Source organism: Strix aluco, chromosome 8 (assembly GCF_031877795.1).
Source record: "Strix aluco isolate bStrAlu1 chromosome 8, bStrAlu1.hap1, whole genome shotgun sequence".
Lineage (NCBI taxonomy): Eukaryota > Metazoa > Chordata > Aves > Strigiformes > Strigidae > Strix > Strix aluco.
The window spans coordinates 20,791,115-20,809,780 of NC_133938.1; the positions used below are offsets into that span (position 1 = coordinate 20,791,115).

The 18,666-nt window shown below is 37.2% G+C and overlaps 1 protein-coding gene across 3 annotated transcripts in view; it reads right to left on the reverse strand.

Moving 5' to 3' along the window:
- DPYD (dihydropyrimidine dehydrogenase) overlaps positions 1–18,666 on the reverse strand; it is a 367,570-nt gene that overhangs the window by 156,902 nt on the left and 192,002 nt on the right. For all 3 annotated transcript variants that reach the window (XR_012624149.1, XM_074832563.1, XM_074832565.1), the window contains one exon: positions 17,653–17,868. Coding sequence is in view for 2 of the 3 variants with exons in the window: in XM_074832563.1 (XP_074688664.1) it covers positions 17,653–17,868 (216 nt within the window). In the remaining variant the exon portion in view is untranslated. The remainder of the gene's footprint in view (positions 1–17,652; positions 17,869–18,666) is intronic.

The following is an 18,666-nucleotide window of genomic DNA, read 5'->3' on the forward strand; positions in this document are numbered from 1 at the left end:
AACATTCTTTTAGTTTGGTACTCTTTAACCCACAGCCTTCTTAAGGGAAAAAATCTGTCTGTTTTAAATCTGAATCATCCCATTATTCTATGATATTTAGTGTCACCAGTGATAATAACACTTCTTAACTGAGCCCATCGCTGCAATTAATTTCATTTTCACGGTACCCATCAATTCCAATATGCATTCCAATATGGCTTCATTGTGAGATCTTAACCTTATTAAAGTAATACCATTTTTCCTTTTTTTTTTTTTTTTTCTGTGAATAGAAGGATGCTGACAGTGGCTACCTTCCTACACATTGTAAATGTACAACCATCTCAACTCAGACCTTTGTGAAAATATTCATATATAAACATGAGTGGTGCTTGTACTGCAATTCTTTAAAAGTGACTTCTCTCTCACTGCAGCCATTCTGTTCTGTAATAGTATAACACAATTTATTTGTGAAAATATATGCATCTACTTTTTATTTACACATACTGGATTCTATAACATGAACTCACCTAATTTAAATTATGCATCATTACCTAGCCATACAGATAACAGAGCTCCCCCCATCTAAATTGTGAATACTAGCATCTCAAAAGATTTTTTCTATTTTAAGTGAAGATAAGTTACCACATTAAAAATAAATGAGCTATTTTTGTCTGTTGATTGGACACTGAGTACACATAATAAATCACCAAGAGCATTGTATGCTAGTCTATGTGCTAACCTTGAGCTGCAGTTTATCTATTGCTTGCAATTCAGAAGACAATAAGGTATTTTACCCAATCAGCTAATCAGCTGAAGGAACTCAAAAGACTGAAACGGCTTTGAAATACACAGGCTTTTAGATATCAAATTACCTCTGGAACCCTCTACCCAGAAGTAACTGGGTAACAAAACCCATTTGAAATACAGCTTCAATATTCAAAAAAATCAATAATTTAAACCACAGGTTGAACATTTTTACTGCTTCCACTGCAGACTGTCATTTTTTGAAATGAAAATGCTAATGGTACCAAAGGGGAAAGCTCCAGCCAGAAGAGATACATGTGTGCAGGCATGGATTGGCTAGAAATGCTGGTTTGCTTTCCCTCCCCCAGTTACGTTTACATAAGATCTCTTAAAATAAACAACACTCATTTCCATCGCTTCGAAAATGTTTTTCTCTGTTGCATTTAATGTTTCTGTCCATAAGAGCTTAGCTATATCAACACTTCACTGTAAACATGCATGCTGAATGCAAATACTACATCCTCAATTATGCCATTAAATCATATTATTTTGAAACAGGCAATAATGTCATGCTTTTGAATACCAGATAGCACACTGTGAACTCTTGTTTTATAGACAGAAGAGCAGGAATATAGGTGATGTTGTGCCCCAACATCTACATCAGAAATGGGAAGCAGTCCACTGCATCCTGCAAAAATCAAACAAATATGGATTGTCCACTGCCTGTGATAAAAGCTCATTTAAGAGCAGAAATGGTTGGTTGACAAAAGACTTCTTAAAAGATAAGGAAAACACATAAGGATAAGGAAGAGGCATGGTGGGAATGTGAACCTTTGAACATAACTGAAGCAAGCTACACATGGAGGATGTCTAACACAAAAGCAAGTCTCTCCTTTGTATGAATTCAACCATCAGACATATTCTTAGTAGAGCTTGAAATCTGCCAGTCTCTTCCTGTAGAAACCGTTATCTTTTGGTAATTTAAACCTCATTAAGTCCTTGCACTCTCTGGCACTAATTTTTTTAATTGTGTTAAAGAAGGAATGCAAGAAGCAAAGCAAAACCCCCCAAAGCAATGAAATAAACATCACAAGACAGACCGTAAATATCTACAGGTACACAACTCTCCACACACACCAAGAACAATTTTTGTTACGGTAGCAAAGCATCACTTTTAGTACTGAAGAGAGAGGCATAAGAAAGAAGCTGTAAGATTTATGTTCTTTGGTTTATTGTTTTAATACTTTACTCTCAAATACATTCTTACTCTCTCTTTCGTATACTTTCAGAGTCTTCTCCAACCATAGTGTTAGAATGGAAAAGAAAATGTAGATGATATTATGACAATGAAGTTGCTCAAGTAAAGAAAACTATGTATTTGGATATATACTGTTTTATTGTAAAGTGAAGATTATGTTTGCATTTCCAGGTTAAGCTTTCTGTTTCTAGAAAAAAACCTATAATATACTCTTATGAATTTTCTGGCTGATAGATTTGTTCAATTTTAACCCAAGATAAATGCAGATTTTTAGCCTGGAATAAGAAATGACAAAAGTATAACCATTAAAAATTGTGATGTTCAAAAAGTCATACTCCAAAAATTCAGACATCGACTCCAAAATTCTGCTCTCCCTAAAGGCACAAAACTTTTCTGGATATGAAACAAAAAAGTCCATAAATGTAAGCAGAGAAATTCATCTGAGTTTAAATATACCCAGAATATAGGAAAATAAGATTTTGTTTATTTATGTGTTTGAGATCTGCATTACCTTCATGTGAAACCACCGATTCCAGGTACTCCTGGCAGTCTTTAAAATATACCTCCTACACAACAGCAGCAATCAACTGACCTTCCGAGAACACTGCTCTTGGCAGCAGCATAAACTTAAACAGAATAATAAAAAAACCAGTAGCAACTAGAAACCCAATATTCACCCTTTCCTCAATTCTGGCAAAGTTAAGGAGGAAAAACAAGCTTTTTAAGTTTGTGCTGGAGTTAAGAGACTCAGGCTGTTACAGATCACCCCAGGGCAAGAGCTCCAAGCATATGCAACGTTCAGATGAACTGCCAGCATCCCCTTCCCCTCCATCCCAGCGTACCCAAAACAGCCAGGACGGGCTGGGTGCATTTTTAATTCCCCAATGAGACTCTTCGTGGCATTCAAGCCATGAAGTTTGTCACCACTGACAGTATTTGGATAGATTTAAGACCCAGTCCTATATACCATGCACTGGCAGTAGGTTAATCTTGAAATATAAGGCATTGATACACTTAGCAAGGCCTGCATTCAGAAAATAAAAGGGGTGTAGGCTTCTGGCTCTTATCTGCTGTTGCAGCTACAGCCTGGAATGGAACTACATCCCCCAGCCAGAAGGACTGATAATTCTCTTGCCGTAGCCTCTGGATGTTTCCTCTAACGATCCCAGCATTACTCCTATCTTGTCTGGATTGACTTTTGCTCAGCATGCTCTCAACCATGCCCCAGTCTCCCACAAACACTGAATAATGCAATCAACTGCTCAAGCTAAATCAGCCGAGAGTTATAAAGCTGAGTTTCGACATATTGAAAACACTTCAATCAATGTCACTTTACTAAACCTTCTCTATGGCTTGATATACACATTAAATAAAAGGGTGGCAAACAGGAACCCTCCTGAACTGCACAGGGAGAGAACCATCACAGGCAATAAACCTGAACATAACACCGACAACGTGCCGACAACAGGCTCCTCTGACTCTGTTTTTTAAGCATGATGTTTGAAAACGGACAATGAAGGTGCTTTGGGAAAGAATGCATTTGGGACATTTGGGAAACGTTTCCATTTTTGATCGATTCCACAATAAAGCACAGATATATGATAAGATACAGCTACAACTGCATATGAAAAAATTAATACATTTTAAAAAACCCATGATTTCTCAAAAAAGTTAGTAATTGATGTTGTTTAACAGCGGCATTATTGCCACACAATTTTTTGTTATTACAGATTTTGATGTTGCAACAGGGCTTTACATACATACATTTACTATATCATGTGAATTACCAGAAACATCCTCTTCTGTTTGTGTGATTTATTAAATCATAAATCATAATAACATGTGCCAGAAATTCTTTTTGAAGGACGTAATAAGGTAACAATTATCCTCTGAACTACTTTCTCTGTCTTCAGAGAATAAAATGCATTAGTAACATATCCGTTTGCTGCCCCATGACAGAAAATGAAAGCAAGTGTGATGGTTGCACTGTATGCTTTCAGTTCCTGCACTTGGCTGAAGTATTCTTTGTTCCTGAATGTGCTGTCAGAGACAAAAAGAATAGTTTCTCCAATAATTTTAAGGAACAATCCTTAAAAAACAGTAAAGAAAAAAAAAATCAAGAAGTTTGGTTTTGAGTATGAGCTGATGGATATGGAAAAAATACATGTAAATATCAAATTTAAAATTTAAAATATATTTTATTTAAAAGCAAATTAGGTACATAGGGCCTCCCTGTATGGTTTTGACTTGAATCAATGAATTACACCTTTTTCATTTTATGCAACAATTCACTGAATCTGATGCAGGGGAAACGTAGCATTTTATTCTGTGAAAATAAATAAATTCTGAGCAATGTTACAATTATTGTTATAATTCCCTCAGAGAAGACTTAAGGCCTTCTAGATCAGCCTGTTAGTGTTTGGAGTCCCATGTCTGATAACTGGCCTTAGAGAATGCCCTTAGTGTACCATGATTTTGCTCAATTATTTTTGAAGGAAAAATCATAAACAAAAATTCATAACGCAGAGTGTGCTCACAAAGGCATTATTAACTGTGCAGGTGCAGGGAGGTAGAAGCAGCAAGATCACAGGATAAAAATGGCTCCATTAATTCCAAGAAAGTATAATTTACTCTCAAATTTTGATTTTTTAAAAAAATCTATTTCTATGGGAGAAGAAACATATTTGTTGTTTAAATTAAAAAGAAAAAAATAAAATCAACAGTTTCAGCAGCAATCCACATCTAGAATTCACTCTGTTTTCATTTTTGTTCCAGGAAGACACTGTTCCTGAACCACATATTGTAAACGCTATAAAGTAAAAATGTGGGGACCTCTGAAACGATATATCATTTCCAAGAGTGAAAGTGTATATTAAGCTTCACATTGCTCAAGTGACATCAAAACATTCTTAACAAATAAATATATATACAAATACTATTTTTGGTTTGGGTCATGATGTACAAAAGTGTTATTTTTTTCTTAGATTTTGCTGATACATAGCTCAAAACTAAATCTTGGCAATATGCGAAGACCCAATCCTGTATCGTGCTATGCTGATTCTGTGGGAAGCTCACATTTGTAATTAATTTTAAGTGCATGTACCACACGATTTTACTGAATTATAAATTTAAATGACAGAGAATTGATGCTTTGTTGAGTTGGTGTCTATACTCCTGTACTGTCCAGTTTCTCACTGTTTAATACTCCCAATAGTTTCCATCGGCTTTGGGTCAGATTCTGGAATCTAGATACTTTCATTAATCATATTATACTTACACATTGTGCATACACATTTAATTCAGAGCATCATTACGACCTGTTCATACTCTGTCACATCTAGGGATGGACACAATGCCTAACGAGGATTCAGAACACTATATATGATGGTTATGATGGCTGCCGAGCATCCTTATTAAGAACTATACTTTTTCAACATCAACATACAAATAGAGTATCCTGGGAAACAGTATCATTTTGTGACTCCACTAAACAGATCACAATACAATAATTACACAGTTTAGTCAAATTGCACAAATTTGGTGAAGTTCTTTACAAGAGAATTTTGATACTCTGTGTTTATCTGAAGTCCAAATTCGGACTAAAATGAGAAGAGCACATGTCACTGCTTTTCTAATATTACACGCTTAAACCTTATTTTATTTACAGCTTCCAGTAGCTTTCAGCTAAATTTCTCATTGCGCCCGCTGCCACGTAGCTGGAGAAGGCTAACAAACCCCTCAGTGTTCACATGACAACCTTTGTGCAAACGCATCCTTATTCTGTCATCTACTGGCAGCGTGCTTCCCAGTCATGTTCTCTGCCAGTCCTTACCAGTTTGCCAATTACACAAGCTGCTTCCCAGACATCAGACAAAAATTCCACAAGACTGCTGTGCAAGCGTACCCTAATTAACCATCAGCTTAATTAGACAATTTACTGTGTAATTAGCAGGCAATTAGTCAACACCTCTCAGATCTTATTGACTGCTGTGACAGCCTTCCTTAGTCTACACATTCCCATACGCTTCCACGACCATGATCCCAGCCCCATCCTGTACGACAGCAACCCTTGCAAAGGAAGGGAAATCATATTACATAATAAGGGAAGAGGGAGAAAAATCAATATATACCCTGTTCATTTATTGAACTGTCTTCTAGCCAAGACTTCCTTTTTTCTAGCAATAGAAGGTCAGCTGCTAACGAAAAACCATCCAGCTATAACATTAGCTATGTCTTTTTCATTTGTAATACGTTTTAGAATTTTATTTTTTTGAACTCTTATATTCCACTGAATTATCAGAGAAGTCAGGGAAGCAGAAGTTAAGAAAAAAAAATTTTGTAAACTTACTTACATATTGTAGGTTTAAGTATATGGCTGAGAACAGTGAAAAGGTGCTGATAGCTGATTTTGAAACCTATAGTTAGCATTGTAATTAACTGCTTCATAGCCCAAAATGCACCAGGAAAGTCAAAGTAGATTACTTTAAAGTATAAAAAGTCAATACTTGATAATAATTCAATGACATTAGTGTAATTCAGTAGAAATAATTTTTTGTAGTATGACATCCTCCACACAAATGCCCTTATTAATACATTATTGAGAATGTGAGAATGTACAATTAAAGACTATCATAATATGTATATTAAGGGAATGTTAAAATGTGTGTTTCTGTCTCCTTTTTCTATAGACCAAAAACTGGATTTTGCAATTAGCTGTGACAAAAGCATTCTGGATAATTCTTAAAGTAGTAATTCCAAAGTTCATGGGATGGACACACTTGTCTTCTGCTGCAATTAAATCTAGAAGATTTATTCACAAAAATCCTACACTTTCTGACTGAAGGATGGAGTCCCATAAAGTCACAATCGTTATTATAATAAAGTATTTAGATAATTATAAATCTCAAATAAAGATATGAAATGTTATTTAGAATATACTCACATACATTTTTGCATTAGTAATAGGTATTTTAACATAAGAACCTATCAGGTTTTTTAAACATATGGAACTTCATTCTGCTTTTGCAACAACGTCAATCAGGAGTAAATGCAATTATATCACCATGAAATTCAAAAATCAGCTCTTTGCTTTCTTAACTTCTTGTGTGGGCAAATCAGATGTTAAACACAGCCCTACCAGTTTAATTTACCAAGTGGGAACTCAAGACCTGAGATAACTCGAGCATTTAGGAAAGCATGTTGTCTTTACATAAAGGCTACACTGTTATAACCAGAAATCTCTTGAAAAATGATTAAGCTAAAACCCTGTAAACCTGTGTGTAGACACATACACCAGTTTAGAGCTGGTTATATCATTTCAGCTTATGTCTGCAAACTTTTTAACATGAGCTGTACACCAGCACATATATGCTTACACTGATGTAAGAGTGTCAATGTAGAGTCAATTTGGGACTGCGTTTCTGCAAACATGTTGCAAGGTTGCATGGTCCAACGGGGAATCTTTGGGCAATAGGCCAAAGGTTCAGCTCTCTTACGTTTTTCTTGGTGGAGATGGGCAAAAGCACTCATCCAACAGCAGGGCAGCCACTTAATGTGCACAGCTCAAGCAAGAAACAACTAGCTGGTGACCGGGGCTTAAGGCATGATGCTGGAAGCATGTCTTCCCCAACACATTTGCAGCCTGATAATGTTAGTGGGCAGAGGTGGGGTCCCAAAGTGTCACTTAGACTCTTGCAGAAGTCAACATTTGACCGCAGCAATGAATGCAGACCTCAGCAAAGATGCTGAACTGTAAATTAGAGCAATTGAAGCATAAAAACCACTTTTCCTTTATTCCACTTCAGTATCTCAGTAGAGCTACTGAAGTCTCGATTGCATTCTGGATTTTCTTATCATTAAAATGTGAAAATGAGGAAAAAAACCCAAACTCTAACACATGCACTTAACAAAATGGGGAGGGGGGGATTCAGTGACTTGACAGGAGGGAAACTTCTGAATTATATAATGGCAAAATAAATATTTAATTTTTTTCCTGAACATCTGTGGTTATCTATTAAAGTGCATCATGACAATTCAAAAAAATAGGCAAGTTTATGTCATTTGTGATAAGAAAAGTTCAAAATGTTACATATGGCCTTATGCTGTGATTTTCTTGGATAGGCATTTTTAAATATAACTATTAATAAAAATATACTACAATTTTGTCTAATAAATTATTAAATACATTAACGCCACTTAAAGTTATATGCAGTCGGTTGTTTTGAAGAAAGCAAAATACTAAAAAGAGTTTGCAACAAATCTGAATTGAGAATGAAACTTAAGTGTGAAAATTCTAAATTTCAGAATTACACTTGGTAATTTCTAGCTTACATTGAAACTGCCTTTTTGGCTGAATTCCTTTCTGACACAAAATTATTTGAGGTATTGCCAAGATTACCAACAACCTTCCAACGACATACAAAACAACTACAAAAATTGATATCTGAATAATATTTTACACCAGTATGTTACATATTTGCTTTTTAGAATCCTATTTAGGATGCGATATTAAAAAAGGTGAAGTACTTCAGATACAGTACATTAAGACCTGTAGATTCTCAGCAGTTTTGGAAAATCATGCATGTGTGCACTCTTTGTCTCTCTTTTGTTAAATATTTGCAGATATTTTCAGAAGAATGAGGTAAATAAAGCAAAGGTAGTAAAGAGCAAAGCAGCTTCTTCAACATAAAAAGGAATACTGTTCAGATTTTTAGCCAACTCTAAAATTTGCATCCATTTTGTTTGGATGGCTAATAGCTGCACTACGAATAGAAATCACATCTCACCATTACTGGTCACTTCCAGAACACCACATATTACGCTGAGCAGCAATGAACACTCCTACTTTTGGCATCTATTTTTTATAGAAAAGCTTAAGTAGCAAAATATTCAGTATTGCAATCTTTATGCTCTTCCAAATTTCACTGCAACTGCTTCTCAGCTATGCCACTCTAAGTGCACAATGAGTTTCATTAAAATATGCAACAGTTTTCAGATTAAAAACTACCTAAAAGACTGGTTTACAAATCTTTTAGCCGAAAATATTCAAGATTAAGGTTAATGATCAAATTCACACTTTGTATATGTTAGTGCATTGTTGCTCTACTGTTTTAAACTATTGGCTCCAGCAGAAAAAAGACATGAAAAAGAAACAATCTCTAAACACTGTAAAAAACAAATAGATGAACAGAAAATGAATCCTTAGACAACTACATAACTGAGGAACCTGTAGCCTACCAAGAACCAGTTTTGCATGTGTATCTAGTTTTACCTTTGATGGCCAGCTTCGTGTCCAACCTTGAGGAAGGTATGTCATTGCTGGCTTAAAGACTCTATGGAATTTATGAAATGAGTTCAAGAAGCATAAGACATGAAAGTTACAGCCAAGCTCGCTCTGCTCCATGAGGGTGAATGGAAGGAAAAGAGAAAATATGGAAAGCATCCTACTGATCCTCTGCAAAAATCTGTCCTTTAGCACAGATGATGTTTACTGACTCAATGCTCACATCACTGCATGACAGATCTCTCTTTGCCACACGATTTGAGGTACTCCAGCATGAGCTCGTGCATAGCCACTGATGCTTCGAGGTGTACCTTCTCCAGCATGGACTTATCCACAGCCACCAATGCTTCGAGGTGTACCTTCTCCAGCATGGACTTATCCACAGCCACCAATGCTTCGAGGTGTACCTTCTCCAGCATAGGCTTATCCAGTCCACCGCAGACTTATCTAATCCCTTCAGAGGTATACCTGCTGAGGCACAGACATAACCACAGCCACAAAGACTTCGAGATGTACCAGTTTGGGTGCAGACTTATTCACAGCCACAGATGCTTCAGGGCGTCCTGCTCCCACATGGACTCATCCACAGGTCACAGTCCCTTCACACTGGAGTTCCAGCCTGTCCAGTACAGCAGCACAGAAACAGCAGTGATGCCCTGGTCATCTGCCAGCCCAGGCGCATCACCATTGCTGTTATCAAAACGTTCCCAAGCACAGCAGAGTAAGATGATAAGCAGAACAGCAAGCAGAGAAAGCAAAAAAGCACCCCTAACGAGCACTAGACTAATATACAGTGAGGCAAGCAAGCCTCATGACAACCACAGGAACCTGCCAATTAATAGCTAAACAGTAATAACAGCTACAAATTTGATCTAGCACATTCCAATCAAATCTGTCATTACCTCAAGCCCTTTGAGCCCCATGTTGGGCACCAAAAAACAACTGTCATGGTTTAACCCCACCCAGCAACTAAGCATCACACAGACACTCGCCCACTCACCCCTGGTGGGACGGGGGAAGAGAATCGGAAGAGCGAAAGTGAGAAAACTCGTGGGCTGAGACAAAGACAGTCCAATAGGCAAAGCAAAAGCCGTGCATGCAAGCAAAGCAAAACAAGGAACCCATTCACCACTCCCAGCAGAAGGCAGGTGCCCAGACACCTCCAGGAAAGCAAGGCTCCATCACGCACAACAGCTACCTCGGAAGACAAATGCCATAACTCCAAACATCCCCTTGCTCCTTCCTCTTCCCCCAGCTTTATACGCTGAGCATGACACCATATGGTGTGGAGTATCCCTTTGGTCAGTTGAGGTCAGCTGTCCTGGCTGTGTCCCCTCCCAACTCCTTGTGCATCCCCAGCCCACTCACCCGTGGGGTGGTATGAGAAGCAGAAAAGGCCTTAACTCTGTGCAAGCACTGCTCAGCAAGAACAAAAACACCCCTGCACCATCAAGACTGCCTCCAGCACAAATCCAAAACACAGCCCCATACCAGCCGCTATGAAGAAAATCAACTCCATCCCAGTAAAAACCAGCACAGTCTTCCACTGACGAGTTCTCACACTGTGCTCCATGCCTTGAGATAACAGACTTCTCCATGAGAGACTCTGTACTGTGGCTCTCATTGCAGAAGAAATGCAGAATTTCTGCAATATTTAATGCTACAGGAAGAGCGGAACTAAACATTTGCCCAGAGGTTTAATTTTTATCATGTACTTGTAAAAAGTTTTACATTTCTAAAGTAATAAATACAATCACAAAGAGAGACATTTTACAGACAGTTGTTAATCTCTTGCTTTAAAAAGGCAGCTCATGATATTCAACATTCAAAGTATTATTTGGCCAAAATAACCAGACTTACTAATGGTAAAAACAGATTATTAAAATGGTCCAAACTACCTCACTTGCAAATTCATGGGTGTCAAGAAGCACACCCGCAACAATTTAAGGTGTACATCTGCTTGGTGCAGACTTCAGCTGTGGTAGGAAGGGACTTGGCTTATCGGTAATGACTTGATTAAAGCACTCAGTTCCAGACTCTTTGGCCTCTCTGCTTTCACTGTGCTGTTCAAGCTGTGCTACATCTCTCCAGACCGGGATTCCTCCAGTGTGAAGATCTGCCATGCCCCTACAGCCCCAGATGTACAGATTGAGGAGGAAGAATGGTCAAAGATATCTTCTCCAGTTCCTCAGACAGGAATTTTGAAGCTATGAAAGTTATTAGCCTCCAGCTTTTTTATACTCGGTCAGGGATAGGGTAAAACTAAGTAGAGATGAGATCTGTCCCTTAAGTTGACCATATCAGAGAAATACTTTTTCTTGAGGAAAAAGGAGGAAAATTTGTCTTCCTGCCAATTACTCAGATTCACAGAATGATTTGTTCCTTTTTTGTAGCCAAATAACTTTTTCTGTATAAAAATACTCAAGTAAAATACAATGTTGCAGCTAAAGCATTTTAAAAAATAATAATTACATTACATGCATTTCCCAACAATAGTCTTTTACTTTCCCTGTTAAACTTTGCTAATTTTATGCAGTGATCTAGAAATGCAAAAATTGGGGAACAATAAAGCTGGTGTTTCTTATTAAAATTCTTTCAGAAATATAGAACAAAGTAAGATACATAAAGCTCTCATAAGAATATTAAGACCAATAATAATAATTTTAACATTTCTAAAACCAAAAAATATTTTAACTCAGAGAGTTGTGTATGCTAAGGAGTCCTGGAAAATGCCCATTTTTCTGTTCAAAAAAAGTAGCTAATAAAAGTTGTCTGATGTTATTTAGTAGAAAGGCAAACAGTCCTTTTTATATTTGACATTAACAATCTGATCATTTGTCTCCCAAAAGAAAGCCCATACAGCTTTCATACAGACCACACAATAAAGAATAGTAATATTTCTGTTTACTGAGATATCAACTGGCATTTCGTTGCAAGTCAATGGTCTATCTTTGCTACAGCATACTAGACCTCAATCTGGCATCTACAAATGTCAAAAGTATAAAAAAAAAATTATAGGATGGAAATCAAAAGCATGTTCTAAATTCCTAAAAAATGAAACAAAGTTCACCTAAACATATTTGCTGCAGAAATCAGTACAATATTCAGCTGTCAATCTTGAAAAACAATGAGGGAGCGATGCTGTCAGTAGGACAGGATAATAACATTTCAAGCAGATGTTCAGGCAGGGCTCTAATTCTCACTGAACTCCCTTGGTAAGCATTTAATTTCTTTATCATATGCAAGCTAGGCAAATTGTACTTCATCAAAACTGTATTTTGAAATATTAATATTTCATATTATAGCAAAACTCCATAGAATAACCTTTGTCATATTAAGAATATCAGAATTTCAAATGTCATGGTTCTGCATTTTAATGCATCTTAAATAGCTTTTTGGCTTGGCACCATAAATTATAACTAGTTTAATCTAAATTACTATGCTGTAATATCATACAAAAATATACATTTTGTAATACAGATTCACTTCTGTGAAATACTAATGTTATGGAAAACAATGCGTCATTGTACCATGATTTTTTTACCACCTTCAATTATGAAGCGAGGTGCACACAGTGCAAATGTACAGAGAGGAAACTAGTTGGAGCCTGAATATGTATATTGTAATAACAGCACATAGAAATGTGATATATCCTGGGTAAATTAATTAATTCTCTACCAGCAATGGTTTTAATTTAGAAATGGTTCTGAAAATGTAGTGTAAAATCTACATCAGTGAATTGTATAAACATATATTATGACTACAAAGTTTTCTCCACTATGGTTTAGTTCAAATTTAATCTACTTTTAATTGTAGCCTTGTTTTTAAAATCATCCATGCAACTTGCTCCATATATAATGAAAAAAAATTAAAGATTAAAAATAAAGTTAGTCTGCATGTTGATTTCTGCCAGTTCTCATAATAAAGGCAACTGTTTCCACATTATTGAAAGTGACAGCATCACAAATCAATGCATGTCACAACAGAATAAAGACAGATGTGTCTGATTAATCAGAATTAAATTTTAGAAGGAAGCATCTAAAAATCAAAGCAAACATTTCTGCTATTCCAGTTGGTTTTTTCTTCTAAGCAGCCCATACAATGCAGTGAGAGAACAACAAAGCCCGAATTCAGTTGATAAAATCCCAGTTTCTGCTAGAAACTTCTCACTGTGGTAGTGGATATGGTATAGAGATGTGCACACTTCATATGATGTCTGACTTATTTTGATACTATGTTTATACAAACTTTCTGATTACAGTTTTTAATGCAAATTTTGTGTACTAAACAATATTCGTTAATAAATTCTAAGTAATAAACCAGCTCTGTATAACACTTCTACTAAAAAAATCCCACTCAGTTATTTGTTTAATTAATGCAGTATCTCTCATTCTGCAGGTAGTTTTCTGTTCATCTAAGCTCTGAAAGAAGTAATAATTGGTATTCATTTATTGTGGACTCTACGATATGCAGCTCCCCCATTTCCCTGTGATATGCAGCTCCCCCATTTCCCTTCAATAGCTTGCCAACAGAATTTACAAATAATACATTGCGGCACAGAGTTATCTGAGTAAGACAGAAATACTATTTGAACCAACAGAGCAATGAGCTATTGATCCTGCAGTCAAAAAGGGAAGACATGAACGTAGGAAAAGGTGTGCGAAGGGACATTTTTATTCCGCTACCATTTGTCTCTCCTAGTGATAGTCCATTTTAAAAGCAGTTATTCGCATTTCTGGAAAAAATCAAATCTACTTGATACTAAAGCAGCTGTGCAAAGGTGTTTTATTAGGTAAATAAAATTCTACAAGTCACTTTCCCCCTCACAGATACCGACAGACACATACAGGTACAGTACCCTATAATTAATATTTGCATTATGCTGTAAGACCCAGTGCCTTCTAAAATATTTAAAGTACAGTATACTTTAAGGTATAAATACTGTGAAGGAATTCCAGCTATTTCTCATGTTAGCTCTTTTTTTATGTTTCAACAATAGTACAGTAGTATGCAAGAACAAACTTTTGCTGAATCACTCAGACTTGAAATCCTCACCCTACAAACAGAAAATGCTACGCAGGTTGTCATGAAGGCAATTATGCAGCAAAGTATGTGGGTGTTTGAAAAGGGAGCGAGCACAGCACGAAACAGTGCTATGCTAACTCCCTCTGTGGCAACATGTGATGCTTTCAAGGTGAGGCCAAGACAGATGAGAGTTGGGAAGACTGGGGGAGTAAATTACGGTCCAGGGGCTAGAACTGCAGCATTACTATCCAAAAGTTCCCCCATACAAGAAAGTATGGCCTCTCATGGGCTGCAGGGATCCCTAGTCTAGCATTTTAGAAGAGTTTCGGGTGGTAGGTAGTGAAAGAGGGAAAAGTTCACATGAAATGAATCCTCTGTCTTAGGAGAATCACAGATCTCCAGTCCTTTTTATCTCTGTCCTTGGATCTCTTTCTTCCAAGATTTATCCTGCTTTTCTCTCTGATCTTATTCCATCACACAATAGTTAATGCATGGAAATCTGTGGTTAGGCTGTACATGCTTTTCACTAGCTATATATCACTCAAGTTTAGCCTGCATCAGTCACTTTTGCTAAAGTGCCAATGGATGCTCATGGTCAAAAGGGAAGTCACTGGTTTCCCCATCAGTGACTGAACACAGTGGTGACTTCAGTAATTGGCTCTGGAAGAGGGAGCATTTCTCCTGCTGCTAACCTCCCCATTGCCACACAGGCAGTTTATGCTTGGCCTTTAACTATTGCAAATAAGAAGAAAGCTCACAAGTTAAACCTAACCAGGACAGATAAAATGAGGAGATAAGGAATGAACACAGAATCCTGCTTGTATTATATACAATCAAGGCTGAAGTGGAGAAGCTTCAGCTGCTTAAAAATGTGTCTAGTGAGCTCCCTTCCTCCCAGAAGCTGTTCCACTCTTGGGAACTGTACTGTCTGGGGAGCAGCTCTGCCTTCTCCCACTGACTCTGCAGGCTTAAATCAGGAAATCTTTGTTCCTGGTTCTGTTACGCAGTTAGCTGTAACTAGCTGGGCAGGACAGCTCAGTCTGAAATCTCTACTTCTATAGGTACTGCAGCCCAAGAGAGCATTCTGCTCCCTGCTGAACACTGCACAAGATTTATGTCTACATAATCAGAAGCTAAGTATTTTTTTTTTAAAAAGTTAGCACATTATGCCAACCTATATTATTCCAAATTCTCTACCAACTCCTTGTTTTAGCATTAAGTCAACAAGAGCAGTCTTTGTGCAGTACCTCACTGAGCTTCTCCTCCTATTTGAAATACTTCTTTTTGTAGCATTAATTACCATGCTAGTTATAAATAAAAGCAATTTTATTTCTGCAGCATCTCCTAGCCAAGCATCTCAAATGATGTCACAAATACTAAGGCTTAATACCTGTGGGAAATGCACTACTGGGAAAGCAGAAGTAGAAAAACTAGGTAGTACTTGGGTGGGACACACTCCTATTGCACACAGCAATACATGATTCAAGAGTTTGGGAACCAGAGAAAGACTACTGACTCCTACCAAACTCTAGAAGAAAGCTTAGCTAGAAATAATGATCGCTGGACTAGAATTCATCCAAAGCACTTTTTTGAACTTCTTCTCTTTAAAATAAATACTACCTGCAATATTTTGCATCTTATTGCAATAAATATTAACAAAAAAATCACATTTTATAACTACTCAAGGTACTTGCTTTTAGCAATCCTCTCACTTGAAAGGTCTCCGAGTCACACCTCCAGAGCATGGCATCCAGTGGAACACTTTGCAGTCGCCATTTGAAAAATGACTCAGAGTCTGCTGCTTAGTGGAGTACCAACATCACTTCCTACAACATGCATGTCTCTCCTCCTGAACTCCCACCCAAGCTGGAACTCAGCCAGTGTCTGTTTAGCTCTTGAGATACACAGTAATCAACGTGCAGTCTGGCAGGACTGTGAGCATACCAGCAATAAAACTGATAAATAAATACCTCTCAGTACTTGCTATGAGTTGATTTTAGCCTAGGCACTGAATAATTACAGCTGACGGTATGCTATACACATAAGTCAGTTGTAAACATACTTGAATGACATTTATGTTCTAAAAAGTGTTTTAGTAAGAAACCCTGTGAAGTCGATTGGAATATCCATTGCAATCCAGAGGAACACTTACTTCCTTAGGACTACTTCATGTGCAAGTGACAGAAGAAGCCAGTCTGACATATTTTACAGTATACTGTAGCAATACAGCACTTTTTCCTTAGACCTTCCTCGTATTCGAGGACCACCCTCTAAGGTTAATTCACTTATGGTACTTACCCATGTAGAGGTGGCAGAGTAACAAATCCACCTTTTCTCTTCTGCTAAGGTCTCCATCCGTCAGTACACTTTTACATGCCATCTCCAAACCAAGAATAAAAGCCCCTTGTTTCCAAATTCATCTCAAGAGCTCTCTTCAGCCCACACTACTGTTTGTCACTGGTTGACAACACACAGCCGTTATTCATACTGTTACTCAGGCCTATGCCTAAAGATTTACCTTTGAACCTCTTCCTCTCTTCGCAAGTCAAACTGTATCTACATCCCAGTCCAAATCCTGTTTCTTTTCTCTACAATACATTTATCAAAACTGTTGTTTTCTTTCATTGTCTAAACTTCTTGCTCAGTTTCATTTTGCCATTTTGAATGTAGTAATAAGAAACCCATCCTGAATGCAATTCTCAGGTCAAACAAGCAATTACACACTTTAAATCTACATAGAATGCTTTATTTTAGGTGCCACACTGAGCCGTAGCCTTCAAGACTTAATTCTAACTCCTTCCTCTTCCGCTACATGTTACTGAAGGTTTATGTCACTGTACTACAAACCTTCAGCACAACTACTCTTCCCTCCGTAGGCTTGTTTTACGTTGCCTCCATCTTTCTCTTCCACTAGCCACCCAGCCTCAAGCTTACACCCACATTATCACATTGCAAATGCAACTCAATTTCAATGGCTTATCTTGGCAGTCCTTGGCATAGAAGCCGCCTTTCAAGATTTGTGTGATAAAGCTGTTACTCATTCCCTTTGCATTCTGATCCCTCACAGAAAACATTTTCAGTGCAATATTTTAAAAAAGGACTATTACCCTTACTAGTTGGCTGATATTAAAAGGTTGGGGAATAAAAGGGAAGAATGTAACAGCAAACAAAACCAGAAACTGTGTCAACCTTTACACTGCACTGTTGGAACATCCCAGACTAGTTGACCTCCACAATGTACCATAGCCTTCCCTGCTATGTTTATGCTAGCTAGATTTAATAGTGACATTCCCAAAAGATTCAGATTTTTCAAATATATAAAGAAATGGTTACATGCTAAATATACCTTAAAATATTTCCTTACCTTATCCAGGGAGAATGTTTTAGTGACAGCAAAGCCCCATCCAGCTTCAAAAGCTCTTCGAATCATTGAAGAGCTAGTAGTAGGGGTTGCACTGGCAAGGCCAAAAGGATTTGGAAACTTCAGTCCAGCCATTTCTACACTGATGTCTACTAAATCAATAGGAGTATAGAAGAGTGGTAGTTCTGGAACAGTAGAAACTGCAACACCATGTAAGGACTGTAAAAAACAAACAAAAATCACAGAAGTTTTTGCTGATTCATTTTTATATAATTTATTATTAACCCTGATAAGGGAATAATTTATATATAATAACCCAAAGTTTAAGTATTCTATTATGTGTTCAGACTTGCAAATCAGCAAACCATTCAAACACTTGCATACATATCTTCTGTTGAAACAACATTCATGCTGAAATACTATGCCATGCTGGAAATAATTGAAGAATAATAATAATGAAACAGTTATTCTACATCCTGTACTGCTAGCCTGGTTCAGTCTAAAGGTTTGTTCAACCATTCTGAACAGCCAGTTCTGATCCCTACAGCAGCCAGCAACAGCGAGATTGAAAAAAAAAAAACAAAAACAAAAACAAACAGGGTATGCACAGACAGACCCTTTCTAGTTTTCTTCCCAGGTGCCAATCTATAAAAAGTGTAGGGACTCGTGAAAAATGAGAGAGGACGTCCATGTGCAGGATCACTCAGCCCTAACTCAATATATTTTGAACTCCTCCACCTTTTTTCCCCCCTTTTAAAGATTTTATCTACCTACACAATGGGATACATATCAACATATGCAAAACCATTACTGTTTTAATATTTAATTGCATTAACATGAATACTTTAAGGGTTACTAAAATTAGACTCTGATTTGGGTTCAAAGCACAGTATACGCATTATGGCTGTGACACCACAGTCGCTTTTGTTTTCATTTTAAAGACACCCTTTTCTCTGAAGAGTCAGTGAAAAGCTTTCCATGTAAATGTTGCATCTAATACTGTAAAAATTGGAGAGA